General features: G+C 48.3%; 1 protein-coding gene across 1 annotated transcript in view; it reads right to left on the bottom strand.

The window, feature by feature from the left end:
- Nucleotides 1–311: 311 nt before the first annotated feature.
- KSR2 (kinase suppressor of ras 2) overlaps nucleotides 312–20,984 on the bottom strand; it is a 402,202-nt gene continuing 381,529 nt past the window's right edge. The window contains exons 15-19 of the mRNA XM_027124708.1: nucleotides 14,176–14,272; nucleotides 13,031–13,164; nucleotides 8,290–8,421; nucleotides 1,702–1,831; nucleotides 312–467 (exon numbers count right to left, since the gene is read on the bottom strand). Of these exons, the coding sequence (XP_026980509.1) occupies nucleotides 330–467; nucleotides 1,702–1,831; nucleotides 8,290–8,421; nucleotides 13,031–13,164; nucleotides 14,176–14,272 (631 nt within the window). The 3' untranslated portion in view covers nucleotides 312–329. The remainder of the gene's footprint in view (nucleotides 468–1,701; nucleotides 1,832–8,289; nucleotides 8,422–13,030; nucleotides 13,165–14,175; nucleotides 14,273–20,984) is intronic.

Below are 20,984 nucleotides of genomic sequence, written 5' to 3' on the forward strand. Positions count from 1 at the left end.
AATAGCTGACAGGTAGGGCTTGGTGGGTTCAGGGTACCACCTCATTGTGTGATGCTCAGACTTACTGGGGCATCAACCTTCATCAGGAGGAAACAGGCAATGAGGCAGCCATGGTAACCGCGGGGATCCAGGCCCTGTACGGCAGCCTCTAGGACCCAAATTGCAGAGGAGATTCCCCTGAACAGAAACACGGTGGGGAAGGGTAGTACGCTGGGGAGGGAGGTGGGTACACAGAAAGGAGACGGTTGGCAGAGGAGCTGGGGAGGGGAGCAAAAAGGTGACAAAGGCCAGAGGACAGGGCAGTGGGGAGAGATGCTAAGGGGGAACACTTACTCTGCAGACTTCCAGAAATGTCCAGGGTGAGACAGGCGGCGGTTTCGCTTTGGCAGTCTCTCCAGCATGTCCATAAGCTTGGTAAAGGTAGGTCTCTCTTCTTGTTCAAAGGCCCAGCAGAAGAGAAGAATGTCCTAAAAGAAACCAAGATGGTGATTTAACGTAACTAGTACCTTCTTGATTACTCCTTGACATCTCATTGGATTTGTCTGTCTGTCTACCCATTTGTTGCACTGCCAGATTCCTCCATCACCCATCCATCCATCCACCCACCCATGCATCTATCCACCCACCCATCCATCTATCTATTCATCTCAGTCCATGTATTTATCCTTCATCTACCATCCAGCCATGCATCACTCATCCATTGCAACATCCGTCCTTTTACTCATCCACTTTCTGAGCCTATATAGCAAACTAGGTAAATCCTATTAGAGAAGGTCTGGGATACATTGAAATCAATAATGCTCCCCAAGGAGTTTCTTGGCATTTTTCTCAAAAAGGAGGGAGAAAAGGGAATCCTGAAGCTTCTATCCACATCCTAATATTATAAGCGCCCTTAAAGTCACAGACAGGAAAATTACTCTTAGTAATTGCCTCACTTGAGAAAGGAAATCTAGAGACAGGTAATCCTTAAAAACATACCGGATAATTATGCCTTCCCTGACACATCTAGCTTCTGATCAAAACAGGATTCTTCCTGATGTGTTTTAGAGGATGATTACTAATTTATACTCAGGCTTCTCTGTTTCCACATGTCTTGTTCTGAGTTGGATAATGCCTTAAAAATTTTATGGAGATCCAAATAAAATTAGAATCATTAATACCAGTGATATCTTTTTTTTTTTTTTTTTCGATATGCGGGCCTCTCACTGTTGTGGCCTCTCCCGTTGTGGAGCACAGGCTCCGGACACGCAGGCTCAGTGGCCATGGCTCACAGGCCCAGCTGCTCTGCGGCATGTGGGATCCTCCCGGACTGGGGCACGAACCTGTGTCCCCTACATCGGCAGGTGGACTCTCAACCACTGCGCCACCAGGGAAGCCCCTACCAGTGGTATCTTAATGTATGTCTTTAAAAAATAACAGAAAAAGAGGGATTCACTGGTTCTACTAGGCTCAGCAATCCCTTGCTGGGAAAAACCTGGCCAAGTGTTACTGTGCCCTGATAGTAGGAACCTGAATTGCAGGCACAGTTCAAAAGCTTTGCCTTCTAAGCTCCACGTGATCACCTGACGAGTCTGTGCGCAGGCTTTCTGTCACCCTCCAGGAAAGCGTTTGCAACCTTATTAACATGCAGGAAAAAGAAGGCCCAGAATTGTGTCTGCTTCTCCCCTCATCCCCCAGACCTGGCACTATCCCGGGACTTACCGAGATTTCTTTTCCCATGCCAATCTGGCTGAGGTTGGGTTTCATGCCCGTGCCCATTTGCCAGATTATTGCCTCTGCTGGTTGGGTCTTGAAAGGCCACTCTCTGGCATGGAGTTCATACCAGATTGTCCTGTTGGCAGACATTGTTAAAGGGTGTGATACGTCCCTCGCAACTCCGTGTCCCCTTACCAACACGCGCCCACCCAGTCAGCCTGCTGGCTAACCACTCTGGCCCCCTAGTTTCTGCCTCACAGGGCTGGTGTTCTGCTACCTAAGATGTACATAAAGCTTTGTCAATGTCTTAGAAGTCATGCTTATCCCAGGATATCTTCTCTGGTGCCTGAATTAAAATGAATCAAAAGCTAGAACCTGAACAGTCTAATATAATGCGGCTAGGATCTCTGACCCCATGCCTGTAATTTTAGGAAACTATTGTAAGGGGAATATAAGGGATACAGACAAAAACTCAATGACAAGGATCTTCTGTACACCATTATATAGAACACTGAAAAAAGTAGCAATAACACAATTGTTCAATAACAAGAATTGACACTCCCTAACACCATACACAAAAAAAACTCAAAATGGATTAAAGACCTAAATGTAAGGCCAGACACTATCAAACTCTTAGAGGAAAACATAGGCAGAACACTCTGACATAAATCACAGCAAGATCCTTTTTGACCCACCTGCTAGAGAAATGGAAATAAAAACAAAAATTAACAAATGGGACCTAATGAAACTTAAAAGCTTTTGTACAACAAAGGAAACCATAAACAAGACAAAAAGGCAACCCTCAGAATGGGAGAAAATATTTGCAAATGAAGCAGCTGACAAAGGATTAATCTCCAAAATATACAAGCAGCTCACGCAGCTCAATAACTAAAAAACAAACAACCCAATCCTAAAATGGGCAGAAGACCTAAATAGACATTTCTCCAAAGAAGACATACAGACTGCCAACAAACACATGAAAGAATGTTCAACATCACTAATCATTAGAGAAATGCAAATCAAAACTACAATGAGGTATCATCTCACACCAGTCAGAATGGCCATCATCAAAAAATCTACAAACAATAACTGCTGGAGAGAGTGTGGAGAAAAGGGAATCCTCCTGCACTGTTGGTGGGAATGCAAATTGATACAGCCACTATGGAGAACAGTATGGAGGTTCCTTAAAAAACTAAAAATAGAACTACCATACGACCCAGCAATCCTCCTACTGGGCATATACCCTGAGAAAACCGTAATTCAAAAAGAGTCATGTACCACAATGTTCACTGCAGCACTATTTACAATAGCCAGGACATGGAAGCAACCTAAGTGTCCATCGACAGATGAATGGATAAAGAAGATGTGGCACATATATACAATGGAATATTACTCAGCCGTAAAAAGAAACGAAATTGAGTTATTTGTAGTGAGGTGGATGGACCTAGAGTCTGTCATACAGAGTGAAGTAAGTCAGAAAGAGAAAAACAAATACCGTATGCTAACACATATATATGGAATCTAGAAAAATTGTACTGATGAGCCTAGTGGAGGGCAGGAATAAAGATGCTGATGTAGAGAACGGACTTGAGGTCATGGGGGGAGGGGCAGGCTGGGACGCAGTGAGAGAGCAGTATCGACATATACACACTACCAAATGTAAAACAGCAATGGGAAGCTGCTGCACAGCACGGGGAGATCAGCTCGGTGCTTTGTGACCACCTAGGGGGGTGGGATAGGGAGAGTGGGAGGAAGGCTCAAGCGGGAGGGGATATGGGGATATATGTACACATAAAGCTGATTCACTTTGTTGTACGGCCGAAACTAACATCACATTGTAAAGCAATTAGACTCCAATAAAGATTAAAAAAATAACTGGTTACATGTATTATGGTAAATCCATAAACTAAGATATTTATTATTATTATTATAACATTTCAAAGAGATTTTGCTGACATAAAAAATGCTCAAAATATAATTTTAAGTGAAAAAAGCAGGACACAAAACTGTATATAAGGTATGTTATGCTTTTTAAATACCACTATATATGTATGGACAGGAGAATAAGAGCAACACAGCAAAACGTTAACAAGGGCTCCCTCTCACTGATAGAAAGGACAGAATTTTTTTCTATTATATTTGTGTGTTCTAAGAAGGAAACTTCCTTTGAAATAGTGGAAAGAAAAAAAAAAAACAATCTGAGGGTCAGACTGCCTTGGGTTCAAGTCCTGATTCTATTCTATGCTAGTAATATGTCACTGGGTAGGTTGCTTCCCTTCTGAATTCAGGTTTCCCTACTTGCCAAATGAGAATGATGATAAAACTGCAGTGGAAGAATGTTTATCTGGGAGGCTGAATGCCAGAACAACTCAATGCCAGAATTATTCTAGAGAGATCGACTATGTTATCGTCTGTTTCATAAATCACGACGTTGTAATGATGGAAGAAACGACTGCCTGCTGCAGTAAGCGGCACGTGGGGACGGATGGGGAGATGGGCTGGGCAGTGCCTAAGTGATGCTGGGAGGTGTGGGCGGCAGTGAGGACTATGGTGCATGTGTCCGGGTGTTCAGAGGATGCTGGGGTGTCACTGAGCTGTACGGTGGGGATAGGTCTCAACTCACTGAGAAGATTTCCCAACTCAGGGACTAACTGAAACCATCCTAAGAAATGATCTTCCTTCTAACCTAAGATAATTTATGTAAATTTGCTTTAAAGAACACGAAGCACTCAGTTACCCTTTTTACTGATAGAGGACTGTATCAAACCAGCTATTGCTAGGGTTCCGCCTCTCAGCATCTTCTCATCCCTCTGGGGCGAGGAGGGGTGGTGATGCTCAGGTGTTGGGATGTTGAGTTAGGTGGTCAGGAAGTTCTCAAGTTACGTGCGGGATGATTCTAGTTCTTTTCATCATAAACAATAACACTTATTGAGTTTTCACTCTGTGCTAGACCTAATCTTAGCCTTTTGTATTTACTATGATTATGGGGGAGGTGTATTAGCATGGCTTTTACTCTGATGTTCTGCTATCTGGGGCCTTGCTGACCCTGGCGGGACTGCCCCTCCCAGGGCTAGCCAATTCCTAGAGATAGTAAAGGACTGACCTGTAAGTGTGCTTTTCATATGCAAACTAAACAATCCAAAGTCCTCCACCATCCCTCCATCTCCTCTATCAGGCTCGGGGCCAATATTCCCCTTCCTACTCAGGACAGCCCCCATACCCCAGAGCCCACTGAAATTAGTTAAGCTAGCCAATGCTAAGCCTGCTTACCCTGCCTCGCCCCTTCCTTCCCGAGAAAACCACAATAACGGCTCTTGCCCACATTTTCTTCCTGCTCCCTCTGCCTCCTGACTGACCCTGGTGTTTCCCCGTGTGGCCCTGCGTCGTATGATGTGCCCTCTCCTTCTGGGGACTGTGAATAACAAACTATCCAGTGGTAGTTGTTTCCTGATCTATTGGCCTCATCAAACCCGAATAATAATAAAACCCACATTTTAAACAAGAAGTGCTATTATCAGCTCCATTTTACAGCTGGGGAAACTGACGCTCACAAAGGTTACATACCTTACCCAGGGTCATACAGCAAAATAAGAGGTATAGCCAGAGTTGAAGCCATCTGACTACAGAATTACACCACTGGCCATTATGCTATACTGAGAAACCTACACTCCATCCCATTTGAGGGTCCTTTGTAATTGGGGCAGTGAACTATTTGGGAGGGCAACCCTCTAGTTGATGGTTGGGGCCTAGTGAAGGAGGCACACACAGAGTGTAGGCACCACTCATGGGAAGGGGGAAGGGAACCTATCAGGAGCTTGGCCTTGTGCTGTGTGCCTTACAGGTGTTTTCTCACTCAATCCTTAGAACATCTCAATGGGCTTTATTATCTTTGATTTATGGCTGAGGGAAGTAGGGCTTTGAGTAGTGAAATGACTCTCAAGCCTGGGGGCTCTGTGGTTTAAAGCTCCAACCCTGGGGTCAGGATGTCCCAAGTTTGACTCCCAACTTCATTGCTAATTACCATAAGGCAAGTCACTAAGCCACTCGGAACCTCAGTTTCCTCATCTGTCAATTGGGAACAATGGTACCTGCTTCAAAGTGTGCTTCTGAAGATGCCATGAGACAGCACCCATCACAAACTTAACACGGTGCTCAATACACTTTTAAAGTCCATTTTTGTTCGAAGTCGTGCCCCAGCATGATGTTCCCCAGGCAACAAGATGCAGCTAATTGGCAGGAAACCGGGAGCACCAGGCCCCTCGGAACTCAGCAGTGTCAGGAATAAAAGCCTCATTAAAACTTCCTTTCAAACGTAACTTTCAAGAGAAACGCGCTTGAAGGGGAAAAAAATGGCTAAAGATTAAAACTGCAGTGGAAAACCAATTACTTACTTTGGTACATTTTGTTAATTACATTCTTTTTTTCTTTTGCTAAACTGATAGTAAAATATACCAACTTATTATTGCAATTTGGTTTCAGATAACAATATCTAACTAGATAAAGATTTGGGCATAAACTAATCAGGGCAAGCGACAGCCTCTTAAGGGGCCCAAGGGACAGATGGCGAGGATCCTGATGTGGCCGCAGACACTGCCCCCACCCCGATTTATAGACAGCACGCAGCAGGGGTGCTTTTCCGGGGAAGATATTCTCTGTAACATCTCTTGGTGGCGCTAAATCTAACTGCACACATCTGCAAGCTTCCAACTTTCCCAAACAGCTTTCCCAGCTTATCTCTGCCAGTCCATGTAACCGCCCCCGCGGCCGGTCGAGGTAAGGTGCGGATTAGCACGGCCATCTGAGGGACAGGCGCGGAAGCCTTCCTGCTGTAGCTTCTCAGAGCGTCCGGATCTGCATCTCAGGGCTGTGCCCTGGACCCTCTCTCCCGCCTCTGTACTTTCAAAGACACCTCATCCCCTCCCACGGCTGCAGTCACTCTCTTGGCCGCCAAGTCCTGAACTCTTCTTTCCCAAACTTAAACTGTGTAGCTTCAGCCGCCTTCTGGTTGCTTCCCTCGGCTGTCTCCAAGGCAGCTCACACTCACTGTGTCCAAATCTGCTCTCTCTGCCTTTCTGGCATGGCCCGTCCCTGCCCCACCTCCAGGGTCTCTACTTTGGTGAATGACACTACTGTCTGCCAAGTTGCTTCAGGCAGATATCTGGCATCACCCACATTTAAACCAACAATCAAGCCCTATCACTTCCACCCGCAAAATGCTGCTTCTTATGTCCAATCCCAGCTTTAACACCCACTGGCACTGATTCAGCAGAGAATCTCAGCATCTCCCCCCTGGGTTGGTCAACTGGCCCCAATCTTGTCCTTCTCCTTTCCGTTTTCAACACAGTAGTGATTGTTCTAAAGCTCAGAGTGTGATTATGTGCTCAATACACTTTTAAAAGTCACTCTCCTGCTCAAGAACCATCAGTGGCTCCCTACTGCCCTGAAGATGAAAACTCCTTAACTCAGCCTCTAGGTCCCTGCAGAATGCCTTCTTTCCTCTCTAGTCACTCATCTCACCACCCCAGGCTCATTTTTTCCTGATTCTCCATCCATCAGCTTCATCTTCTTCCCTCCACTCCTGCTCCCCACATATTCCTCCATTGTGGGCAATTTGTTCTTTTTCACCCTTGTTGCTTTTCATGTGCTCCTTCTATCTGGAACACTTCACCTTACCCTCACCTGGACTACTTACACTCAATCTTTAACACAGGCTCAGGAGTCACCTCCTCCAGGAAGCTCTCTCTGACCTCCCAGGTTGGATTTAGTTCCTCCTTTCTTCCCACAGTCCTGTGTTTATCCCCAGCATAGCACTTATCACAGAATTTTGTAAAAAAACCTGTTTCCTTGTCTGTCTTCCACCAGACAAGAGAGAATAGGGACCTATGGTGGTTTTAAAATGTCCACAAATTGTTTGATATTCCTTCCTGTAAAAAGTAGAGCTTAATTCCCCTCCCTGTGATTTGCTGACTTGCTTCTAACAAACAGAATACGGTAGAAGTGACGATGTACAATTCCTGCGACTAGGTCATAAAGGCAATGCAGCTTCTTGCCGCCGTGTTGTGAGGTCCCTCAAGCAGCCTTTGGAAAGGTCTGTGTGGTGAGGAACTGAGGCCTCCTGCCAACAGCCATGTGAGCAGGCCACCTTGGAAATGGATCCTCAGCCTGTCAAACCTTCAGATGAGACCGCAGCCCTGGCCAACATCTTGACTGCAGCCTAATGCAAGATCCTGAGCCAGTTCAGAACCACGCCCAAATTCCTGGCCACAGAAACTTGAGATAATAAAGGTCGTTTTAAGCCACTAAGTTTTTGACAACTTGTTAAGAACAGGCACCCAGTAAATAGCTATTGCACGAATGAATGAATGAATCAGGTAACTTGCCATGGTCACACAACCAGTTAGAAACCAGGCATGAAGGTTTGCTAGGGTCTCTCTACTACAGCCCACTCAGATCCCCCCTAACTCACCCAGAAATCCAGCCACCTCTTCCTCCGCAGACAGATGCCCTGTCCCTTCCAGAAGCACTAAGGGAATGTTTTGGGAAGTGCCCCTCTGCCCAGGCTGGGGCTCTCAAAAGCCAGGGTGGGCCACCTACCCAAGCGCAAAGACGTCCGAGTGTTTGGAGAAGGGGAGCTTGTCTTCCTCTGTGTCGGGAGACAGCTGGCGGATGATCTCCGGGGCCAAGTGGCACAGCCAGCCGCTCTGGATACGCAGCTTGTCATCACGCCTGGAGAAGCAAAGCACAGAGTGAGCCCCGTTTCACAGCCCAGGGAGGACCAGTCCTCCATCATGGACCCCAAGTCTCTGGACCATCTCTGCTGGCCTTCTTGTGTTCCTCCCCCATCCCTAGCCCCCCATCAAGCACTGCCTGACCTTGTACTTGAGGCCAAGACTCAGTGGGAGGTGCAGGAAAGGCTGATCTGGAGAGAGACACCCAACACCCAAACAGTCATCGTGTCCCTTCGCCTCTGAGGCGCCCCCTTCTCCATCTTCATTTAACAAATACAGCCAATTCTTGTTATTCATAGCGCTTATGTTCTATAAAGTCTCAGCAAACACTGAATTAGTGAAAACTGAGTTTTTGCTCCTGGAGGAAATGTATATACACACACGCATGCACACATCTCAAAAAGATTATAATCTTAAATCCTAAAAACAATTCATCCTAGTCTATTTTATTTTACACAAGAGAAAACGAGGCTCAGAAGTATTACGTGATTTGCCCTGAGGCTGCCCCACTACCAGGGGGCAGAATTGCAAAACCCATCCAACTGGCCCCAGAGCTGGAGCTCCTTGCCCCGCACTGCACCATCCCTTCTCCATCCTCTGGTCATCGCTGATGAGAGCTGAAACAAAACTGCACAGCATCCTCTCCTTGGACCTCAGCTGGGAACATGTGCATCAGTTGACTCAAGTTTTTCACCACCCTGTACATGGCCACGAATGACTGTGAATGTGCCGTGAGTATTGATTTGGGGGTTACAAATAAATTTTAGCGAGTCGGTGAATTTGCAGATATGGAATCCGCGAATAATGAGGACCGACTGTATTTATGAGCACCCGCTCTGCCTAGGCTCTGTTCTCTGCACTGGGACCACAGCAGTGAACAAGACTGACAAAGTCCCTGCCCTCCTGGAGCTTGTACTTTGGTAGGGGAAAGTGATGACAAATGAATTATCTAAATAGGAAAGATTAAAATAGGAGAATGTGTCAAAGATAAGAGGGAGCTGACTTTAGGTAAAATGTGAGCTAAGATTTTCAGATTTTCATGACATAAAGGATCCAGCCACGCGAGCAAGGAGAAGCGTATTCCAGGCAGGAGATCATGACCTAAAGGATCCAGCCATGTAAACAAGGAGAAGCGTATGCCAGGCAGAAGATCATGACATAAAGGATCCAGCCATGCGAACAAGGAGAAGCGTATTCCAGGCAGGAGATCGTGACATAAAGGATCCAGCCATGCCAACAAGAAGCGTATGCCAGGCAGAAGGTCATGACATAAAGGATCCAGCCATGCGAGCAAGGAGAAGAGTATGCCTAAGATTTTCATGACATAAAGGATCCAGCCTTACAAACAAGGAGAGGAGTATTCCAGGCAGGAGAGAAGTTAGGACAAAGGCCCAAGGCAGGCCCTCTTTGGGGTGTTCTAGAAACCCCAAGAACATCAGTGTAGTGGGGACATATCATGCTACCCCACTGGCATGACCAGGCCCTGAGGGGTGGGGTGGAGTGGAACGCTGTTGCCAAAAGGGCAAACGTCCCTGTTCCCATCTCATCCAACAGCCCCTTCCGCCTCCTCCTGACTCACTGGGGCAGTGGAGGTTTGGAATTGTAGGGCTGGGCCAGGAAGGAGGGTGCTGGCCACTCGCTAACCATCATCCTGGGGCGGACGTGAGCATGTGCCTAGAGGGGGCTGGAAGACAGGCCTGGCACAGACACCCTGGGGTGTCCTGTTCCCATGGTGATGGATCCATCAGTGACCAACCCAAATCATCTTCATTATGGTTATTATTATGATCAATAACAGCCTGTGGGCAACTGTCATGATACCACTGGCATCTCAAATGACACCTTTTCTGGACGATGGTAGAACAGCTGTAGGCAAGGCAATGCCGGGGACGGGCTCAGGGGAAGCTCTGGCATCTGTATGGATGTTCAGGACGTGCTCACTTTACTGCTACCCCCACCCCTGCCCCAGGCTCGGCTGAGCTCCCCTTTCTGGGCACCCAGCACTGTCAATGCCCCAAGGTCTAACTGAGGGAAGGGTAGGAAGGCAAGTAACTCCTGCTGAGTACCTCCTGTATGTCAGGCTGTCCACCCAACTTAATTCTTATGTGCCCACAATCAGGTGGATATCACCCCTGTTCTATGGGTCAGGAAATAGCCTCAAAGAGCTTAAGTGACCCTCCCAAAGCCATGAAGGTAACAAGGGAAAGGACTAACATCCGTTTGATTGCAAGTCTTTAAAACTCCAGCGACTAAACTCCTAACCACAATTCCACACGAATTCTATAGCACACCATTTGGGAGCAAAGTTCTGAACTAAGCCCTATTTTCCCTCCAACAGGGAAAAAAGCACAGGAAGCCACCAATGGCTACTCCTGGGTAGCCAGACGCTGTGGATCTCTGGTTGGGAGAGATTGCTGAGGGCTCCCTGGCCTCTTGCAACACCAACTAGGTTTGCGTTGACAGCCAGGCTGGGGCACGGTGGGGGCGGGGGCAGTGTGCTGTCTGGGCGACAAGGCCAGAAGCCACCTTGCCCTTGACTTGCACTCCCTTCCTGGTTGACACTGGGCCTTCATGAATGAGCTGAAGGTCATTCCTTTTCCCTTTGCTTTCTCGTCTCCCTGTGGCTTCAGAAAACCATGAATCTAAAGGGAAAAAATCAGGAATTTCCCTGGTGGCGCAGTGGTTAAGAATCCGCCTGCCAATGCAGGGGACACGGGTTCAAGCCCTGGTCCGGGAAGATCCCACATGCCGCGGAGCAGCTAAGCCCGCAAGCCACAACTACTGAACCTGCATGCCACAACTACTGAGCCCGCGTGCCACAACTACTGAAGCCCACACTCCTAGAGCCCGTGCTCCACAACAAGAGAAGCCACCACAATGAGAAGCCTGTGCACTGCAACAGAGTAAACCCCACTCGCCACAACTAGAGAAAGCCTGCATGCAGCAACAAAGACCCAACGCAGCCAAAAATAAATAAATAAATAAATTTTAATAAATAAATAAAGGGAAAAGATCAGAGGCCCTCTGGTTTTTGGGGGAGAAGCCACTGACAAGGAGAAAGCGTGTGGACCTGCCACCAGGAGGGAGGAATCTGATTTTTTTTTTTTCTTAAGAGCCTTGAGCTAGGTTAAAGACAACGCCTGCTAAACCTCTTGTCTTGACACAAGTACTTGGGCTCATAGTGATGTCAACAACTGCTTCCTCTGTCGTTGGCCGGGGGCAATGGAAACAGGGAGGGAGCGATTCCCCAACCAGTAAACTGGAACCTAAGTGGGTTCTTGGCTTCTTGGGTTCTGACTTGATGACTCTCTCCATCTATCCACTGATCCGTTTGTTAATTTCCTGTCTACTTACTTTCTTATCTTAGGGACTAGATGTAGTTTTGGAGATGAATCTCTTTGGGTGGAGTAAACTCTAAAAAAAACCCTTAAGCTTCTGTTTGTTACTACAACACACAGGAACAGCTAGATCAGGCTCCACCGCATTTCAGAGGGTCTGACTGAGATTCAAGGTATTACAGAGCATGAACAAAATTCACTTTGTTGGGGGGCTCCTGGGTGTACCTCAAAGGGATCAGGGATTCTCCAAAGCAGCTGAAATGGAAGTACAATGAGAGAAACCAGGGCTTGGGGGGTGCTGCCTTTCTGGAGAGACGTACCATTTGTTGAAAGAGGCATGATTAGAGAGAACATGCTGGGTTTAAAGTGTGTGTGTGTGTGTGTGTGTGTGTGTGTGTGTGTGTGTGTGTGTGTCACACACTCCAAGTCAAAAGTCACAAAGGGCAGACCTTCTGAATTGGGATCAGGCTGCTTTTCACATGGTCAACTCAAGGTAGCTTGCTCCAGGGTGAGTGGTGGCTGAGAGTTTATTACTTAACAATAGTTAATGACCCTCCTGGGTGATACTGAGGAGGTATATGCAAATTAATGCTAATTACAACAACTCCACAGAAGCCACTGGCTTGGCCAGAAAGTTCGTTCGGGTTTGCCCATAAGATGGTACAGAAAAGCCCGAACGAACTTTTTGGCCAACCCAGTATTCTTTGTAGTGCTTGATGTGCTCCAGGCCTTGTGCTGGATGCTTGCTGTGTGTTGTCTTATTCTACCCTCGTAATGACCCTCTGAGGCAGGAATCATCACACCCACCATTTTTCTTGCAGGAAAGCGAAGGCACAGTTCATAAGTGGCAGAGTCAAGTTGGGCCCCGGGTGGGTCTGACTTTCAATCCCTTGCTCTTAACCACACTCCTGCTGTGCTAAACCAACGGGATTCATAAGAACACTTTGAGCAACGGTGCTTGGGGGAGCCCGCTTCCATGTGCGTGCTTGGAGTAAGGAGTGTCTTCCAGTGAAACTCAAGGGCAAGGGCGTGGCAGGATTGAAGGATGCTTTGTGCCCATTCAAAGGCGCCATTTCCAAGACAGGCCCCATGGGACTCAGAGTGTGACCCGGGCATCCGCACTGCATCATGGGCTCAGCAGCCTAGCCGTGCAGCTAAGCGACCTCAGGTCCAGCATCACGTCTAGGTCACTGAAGCCACCTGGGCGACTTCTCATCCCCTGACCGTCATCCATCAAGAACCCCTCTGGGACCTTCTACCACCTCTCACCTGCCAGCCTGCAGCACCCCGGAAATGCTGAAGAGCCCGAAGTCTGTGATCACCACTTTGCCGTTGTCGTAGAAGACGTTCTTGGACTTGAGGTCCTTGTGCAGGATTCCCTTGGCGTGGAGGTAGCCCATGCCCTGCAAGAAACAAGGATACAGGGAGCTGCCAGAGGACACCCACGCGCTCACTGCCAGCCTGGCTCGGGGTCACGATCCACACGCCCTGCCCTTCCACTGAAACCACACTGAACAGCTGCAGATCTGGGACCCAAATGCCAAGGTTTGCAGGTGGGGTGGAGAAGGCATGGCGAGTGGGAACAGGCAGGGCCCCCAAGACAGAAATCTGCCACCCCCCTCAGATCATAGCAAAACCATCTCCATCTAAGCTCTTCTGCTTCCTGAAGAAGAAACGAAGGAAGATCTCCCCAGAGGGAGAGGGGCGGGGACAAACCTGAAAAGAGGCCCCCAGAGTAAGGAATCCCATCGGCCATCTTCTCCACTTCCATTCTGCAAAATAACTCATCTGCAGGAGACTTGCTCCTTAGATCTACTTAACCCACACAACTGCAGAATTTCACTGTGCGCCTCAAGAGACATATCACAAGGCGATAATCAAGAACATGGAGAAGGGTCTGTGGGAGGTCAAGCTTAAGGGTGAAACGTCTAGATTTCTCTTTTTGCCTTAATGAGCAGTCACATTTTTATTTCTTTTTGCAGCTCAGTCCTGACACTTCCAGTGGGAAATAAAAACCCGAAGACGATGGACTAATGAGGCACCCACCAGAAAACACAGGATGTTCCTGTTTGTTTTAATCCCAAACAACACCAATTTGATGCCTCCCCAGCAGCTGTGGAGAGAGATGGCTTACATTCATGGGAATTCAAGGCTTCAAGGCGTAAGGGAGTTTATCAATGAGAAGAGTCCCTCCCCCCACCCCGGGTCTCTGCACACACCCAATTATCATGATGATGGGGCACCAGATGGAAACCAAACATTAGTAGACCATCCCTCATGCTTGTATCTGGCCTGGTATCGTGCAGGTCAAGTTTAATCTCTTTTAAGCCCAGACTGTTGATCTGAAGCCAGACCATGAGTCTCAGGAGGGGTCTTTCTGAGGTTCAGGGAATAGGCCCCAGACCCTACGGTACCTTCACAATTTCTTGGGCAATCTGCCTCGTTTTGTTGACATCCAAGACGATCTTGGCATCCCTGACCACAGAATAGAGTGTCCGGCCCTTACAGAGGCTGGAAAGCAGAAGGACACAATTAATTGTGGGCAGTTGTTGCGATAGGCGCCACACACAACGGTTATTAAAAGTGACACATAGAGGGAATTCCCTAGCGGTCCAGTGCTTAGGACTCGGTGCTTTCACTGCCGGGACCCGCGTTCGATCCCTGGTTGGGGGAAAAAGATCCCGCAAGCCACGCGGCACACACACACAAAAGTGACACATAGAGAGTGGGTGTGTGTGGACGTGCCACTATTATGCCTGTGAGATACTAAGCCACCACAGCCTTGCACTGGACCTCGGTTCTGGTTCTGGGAGCAATTCCTTTGGTGTTGTTCAGCATCTTCATCAGCTACCCCCAGCATCCAAGGACATGTGCAGAGTCTAGCCTAGCCCAGAAGCAGGCTTTGCCACGTACCGTCTAACACAGGCTCTCACAGGTAAAAATCTGCTTGTAAACTGATAACTTCTGGGGTCCTCAGACAGCCCTCAGACGGCACTCTGCCGGCCCCTCGGCCCAGCTGCTCTCACTTGCCAGGATCCACTGGTGTGTGGGGAAAGTGATGAAAGACCAGCGAAGCGGTCGCTGATGTGTACTAAGTACCATCAGTGAATAATGTATTCAAGCCTTTAGACAGGGGTGTGTAAACACCAGTAACACTCCCCCAAAGCAGATGCCTGTCTGGATAGAGCGTTTTCAAACTATTTTCAGCCTCACTGAGCTCATTTCGAGGACCAGTGGTTCAAGATGAATGACAAGATGAAAAAGGACGTTATACAGTGACAGTAACACCTCATTTAATTGCCAGTGTGTTTACCCATCCTTTTCCTCTGCAATGAGCCTGAATGCTGGTGCACACAGACCAGGAACTCGATAAACAGTCCGCAAATGAATGAGTGAATGAATCAACGAGTGAATGAATGAGTTCTAGATTCACCATAGCATTCGCCAGCCCCTAGCATCACGTCTGGTTCATCACAGCCAATATTGGCTGAAAGAAGAAGGAATGACATTAGGAAAGTTCATTTTCCATCTATGTCTAAATAATGGCATGAATTTTTCTTTTAATCTGTGACTTGATTGCTAAAATATTCTTGGCTTTGTATTCATTCGTTTAGTAGTTACCGAGCTCTGCTGTGGGCTTGAATTAGCTGAAATTGTGTGGTTATAGCCAGAACTCAGGTAGCAGAGGGATCTGTTTGAATCCCAGCTCTGCTCTTTACTTACCATGTGTCGTTGTGTCTCTGGATGGGTTACTTAACCTCTCTGGGCCTCAGATTCCTCATCTATCAAAGGGAACTAATGATACCCACCCACAGAGTTAGTATGAGGACCGAATGAGAGAAGGAGCAGGTGGGGAGTGGAGCACACTGGTTAGAACAGGGGCCCAGAGTCAGACTGTCTTAGAACCGTGGTTTGTCAGTCAGTGGCTGTGTGACCCTGGGCAGGAGAGCTAACCTCTCTGAGCCTCAGTTTCATTATCTGTAAAACGAGGCCGACAGTTTTTGCTTTACAATGTTTCTTAGGAGAATCACACGGAATCAGGCGTGTCAAGGTGTAGGCAACTCTCCATGCCCAACACAGCAAGTATTCGTGAAACTCTGGCTATTGTGAGAGGTGGTGAATGATCGATACAATGGTGAACATACACATACTTGTGTGCAAGTTATTAATTAGTTACGTACTTATACACACATCACATCCTTCTGTCCGTCTATTACCTATCCACGTATCCACTTACCCACCATTGCTATCTATAATCATCCATGATCTTCAACTGAGATTCGTTTCTTCACCTGCTTGAGGTGAGATTCCCAGGGTAGCTGACTCACAGGGAGTCTGATTCGCCCGCCTGTCCAGGGTTGCCCAGTAAGTCGGCGAGGGGCAGCCATGGTGACTCAGGGCTGTCCCCGCCTTGTTGTCTCAGGCACTGGGTTTGCTACTGCTGGAGGTGAGGTGGCGGGGGGCAGTGGGCTGCACATCCAATTAGACCACAGTGATATTTAAGTATTAGGATGGCGGAGACGGTGGATTCCCTCCCCTGGAGACTCTGTTCTGAATAGCCACCTACACTCATGACAGGCCAGAGCCCAGAAGAAATATGTCCCCACTGCAGACGGCCAAGCAAACAGGCTCCAAGCCTCCCAGACTCTCAGTGTAACTGCATAGAAATTGCAGCCTCCAAACGTCCATCCCTGTCTCCTTCCCCTGCTCACATCCTCCTTTCCAGCCGCAGCTGCAAAGTCTTTGCTTCTCTCACTACCTTATGGCATCTGGAGCCCCTGCACACACACACACACACGCACACACACACACGCGCGCGCGCACACACACACACGCACGCACACTGGCTGGTAAGATATCAACTGGTACGACCACAGCTTGGCACTTTTACTTAAGTGAAATATACAAATAAGCCATAACCAGCAATTCATCTCCTAAGTATGTATCCAGAAGGCATGCACACTCATGTTCGCCTATAGACATGTACCAGAATGTACTAGAATATTCTAGAATGTTAATAGCAACCCATTCATAATAGCCCCAAACTGGAACCTACCCAAATGTTCACAGACAGAAAAATGGATAAATTATGATATATCCGTATAACAAAATATATTCATACTGGACTGTTAATAAGCAAATTACTGCTAACCGCAAAAGACATGAAGTTCTAAACCTAATGTTGAGCAAAAGAAGCCACACACACACTCAATGACTCCATTTATATAAAGTGCAAAAGCAGACAAAACTGGTCCATGTGTTAGAAGTCAGCACAGCAGTGACCCTGGTGGGTGGGGAGGATGGAGAGGTGGGGGGAGCTGGGGGCAGGTGATGCTCTGCGTTTTGATTTGGGTGTTGGTTATATGGATGTGCATTTAGTGGAAATTAATCAGGCTGTGCTCTTAGGATCTGAACACTTTGGCAGGTACATTATCCTTCCAAGAACAATTTACTTAAAAAAAAAATCAGCGAGGAAAGGATGAACAATTAATCCAACAGCGTTAAGCTTTAAAATCTAAGCCAATATTGACACCCCAGGTAACTATTTCTAATCGCTTCACACAGCCCCGAGGGCCTCTAGGCCTGGCTGTGCCAGCTCAGGTGTTTATCGGAGGCTGAGTTGAAGGTGAGGGCTGAGCTCTAAGCAGGAGCAGGCATTAGGCAGGTGTCCGGGGTGCCCAAGGCTCCAATTGTCCAGGCAAGTCAGTCCAACTATCCACGGCAACCGCTCCGAGCTCAGGATTTCTGTGGCTAACGCCAGTGCCCTAAAAGCTGCTTGTGCCTGGGTGGTGGGGAAGGGAAGCGAGGAGAGGATGAAGGTTTACTGAGCACATGTGGGACCTTTCTCACATCCAGGCATCCTTCCCAGCATCCCTGCAGGGTCCACGTTATCACCCACCTCTTACAGGTGAGAATGTGGAGACCCAGAGGGGTGGAGGACCTGCTCACGGGCACACGGCCATGGTGCCAGCCTGTTCCTGATCTCTCATCTCATCCATGGTGTGGGTAGCCTGTTATTAGACATGATTTGGGGGCCATGAAAGAGACACACAGCCGAGGGAACCCAAATCCCAACTCTACCATTTACTGCTTGTTGGGTGACCTCGGGAAGTGACTTCAACCTCAGCTTCCTCATCTGTAAAATGGGGACAACAGAAACAATACCAGCTCACGTGGACTGAGCCCTTTCTATGTGCCTGACACCAGCCTAAGCACAAGAGCTGCAGGAGGTGGGTGCTCTCGAGGTATTTCATTGATTCCAATGTGCATTTCCTCACATTGTAACTAACATCTCTGAAATCAGAATGTGTTTTGCATTCGATGACAGGTCACAGTTTCATGGGCACTACCCTTCTCTCTTCATAGTACATAAAAGAAACGGCGCATATTCTAATGGACGGCATCTTTGATTTAATCAAGTTCGGGATCAGTCCCATTCCTACAGATGAGGGAACTGAGGCTCAGAGAGGTTAAGTAGAGCTGATGTGAACCCAGGCAGGCTGGCTCTAGAGTTCAGGCTCTTAACCCCCATCTTTTGTTTCTTAACAATTTTCTCAGACTCCAGCACATCACAGGCCCCCAGTGAATGGTAGCTACAACATCACTACTAACATCACCTATGGCAATGAAGATTAATGAGGTCCGCAGGCCTCAGTAGCAGAGTCAGTCTGGACGTCAAGAGAAGGTGTTTCAGGGGTTTAAGGATACATTTAGTACCTCTCTAGCTTCTGGGGCAGTAGGCCCAGGCACTAGTGTACACACAGTATCACCCTCTGCAACAAAGATCATGTTTTTCCAAGAAGAGGAGCAAAACTGGGGATTTTCCACCTTATCTGCAGGTCAACATCTCTTCCGACCGTGGCCCCAGGCACCTCAAATAATGCTGTTTTTGACCCCATATCTCAGGTGACACAGTAAACCTATGGCCCAGATGGCAAGGCAAATGAAAGACGTTTGATGTAAACCAGCCTAAAAGAGGCTTGTCAGAAACAATGAGATAAAACCATCTAGAGGTTTCTCTCCAGGGGCCTCTGTCCAAACTGGCTCATGCTGCCAAAATAGCGGCTGGGAGAGAAACCTGGATGACGTGGCGGCCGCTTCCCTTCTCTCCTGCAAACTCCTCAGCATCAAGGCCGGGGACCCAGGCCAGCGTGAATGGAACGGGAGCTGGGGGCCACGCCCTCTGAAGACCGACAGACCGGCTCTCAGCCCAGCTCTGCCCCCTGAGAGCCCACACGGCCCTGGGGACTAACCGTGCCTCCTCTGTGTCTATATCTGTAACTGTGGGTGTGGTCAACTCCATAACGGTCCCCCAAAGATATCCACACCCCAATCCACAGAAACAGTAAACATTTACATGGCAAAAAAGACTCTGCAGCTGTGATTAGATTAAGGTTCTAGAGGTGGGGAGATTACCCTGGATGACCAGGGTGGGCCCAACACGGCGTCACAAGGAACCTTATAAAAGGGAGGCGAGAGTCACAGGAAGGTGGCAAGTGAACCGAGAGGCAGAAGAGAGGCAGAGGGAGATCTAAGTACGGAAGAGGCAGCTGAGGGATGTTATGTGAGAAAGAACCACCCGGTCTTTGCTGGCTGTGCAGACAGAGGAAGGGGCTGCGGGCCAAGGAAGGCAGGCAGCCTGTGGAAGCTAGAAGAGGCAAGGGGCAGATTCTCCCCTAGAGCCCCAAGAATGGAAGGCAGCTCTTCGAGGCCTTGATTTTAACCCTGTGAGACCCATTTTGGACTTCGGACCTCCAGAGCTGAAAGATAGATTTTTGTTGTTCCAAGCCACTGAGTTTGTGGTAATCTGTTACTGCAGCAGTCAGGAACTAAAGTGGGGCATTAAGTACTGTCGCAGAGTGGGGCATGAGGGTGAAATGGGGTCACAGAAGTACAGTGCTTGGCCCAGCACCTGGCCAGAACAGGTGCTCCTTGAACATGGATCGTATCATGGTTAATAATATTCTAATATTATTATTTCTAGTAATATTCTAATACTATTTCTGATAATAATGTTCTCCTGCCTGGATGACCACACTGCCCCTCATGGCTGCTCTGGCTTCCCCAATCCATTCTCCAGCCAGCACTCCGAGCGGTGGCTTCAAAACGCAAAGGTGACCAAGTCACTCCCCAGTGCCCTCTGGATAGAGGCCCAACTCCTCCAGCGCCCAAAGGCCCTGCACAGTCTGGGCCCTGCAGACAGCTCCACCCCTTCACTCACAGAGCTCCAGCCACACCAGCCTACCTCAGGGCCTTTGCTCGGGTCGTCTCCTCAGCCAGCAACGCTCTCCCCATCTGTCCTCAAAAGCCTCCCCAGCTAGGTCCCTATTCCCGTCAGACCCCGTGGCACTCTGCACTCCATCCTTGCAGCCCTTGTCATGGCTGTCATTGTACACGTGTCAGCTGGAGTCTTTGCTTAGAGGCTGTCTCTCCCTCCAGACGGTACACACCACGAAGGCAGGGCCTAACCTATCTGGTTGCTGCTGTACTCCCAACACACACAAGCTTCTGAAGGAACGAATGGATGCAATGCTACAGCTGCTTCCCATGGCCAGGCCTCCTCTTCCAGGATTCCAGGGAGTAACAGTCCCATCAGACCATCATGTATCACATCCAACCAAAGAAAAACAATTTCTCAGGGGCCTGTGTTTCCACCATTCTTGGCTTATTTGTTCGTGTGCTTTTTGGGGAGTTCTAAGGGTAACAATTGGCCTATTTGAGAAGGATGGGGTGTTGGGCTTTCGGGCAGGCTTGGTCTTACATTTCAATGTCCCTAGACAGGGCATGTAGGGTCTCCTCTGCCACACCTGCTCTACTTCCTGCATTGACACCATCTGCCTGGACCTCCTAGGCATTTAAGCACTGGAGCAATGGTTGACAAACTTGAGTGTGCATCAGAATCCCCTGGAAGGGCTCGTTAAAACAAAGATGGCTGTTCCCACCCCAGGAGATTCCGATTCTGGGAGTCTGGGGTGAGTCCTGAGAAAGCGCTTTTCTAGTAAGTTCCCAGGCAATGCTGATGTGGGTAGTCTGGGGACCCCACTTGGAGAACTGTCGTTCAAGCCAATCTTATTTTACTGAGACCCAGAGATCATGAAGTTCACAATCACTGTCCCTTTAGTGAGTGCCACGCAGGCCTGGTGGTGTTCCAGGTGTAGGAGATACAGAATGCAAGACAGGCCCATCTTCACGTGGGGCTGATCGGCCAGAGGAGAAGTCAGGT

The sequence above is a fragment of the Aethalodelphis obliquidens genome, unplaced genomic scaffold (genome assembly GCF_003676395.1).
Source record: "Aethalodelphis obliquidens isolate GAN/ISIS:26980383/991018 unplaced genomic scaffold, ASM367639v1 scaffold28, whole genome shotgun sequence".
Lineage (NCBI taxonomy): Eukaryota > Metazoa > Chordata > Mammalia > Artiodactyla > Delphinidae > Aethalodelphis > Aethalodelphis obliquidens.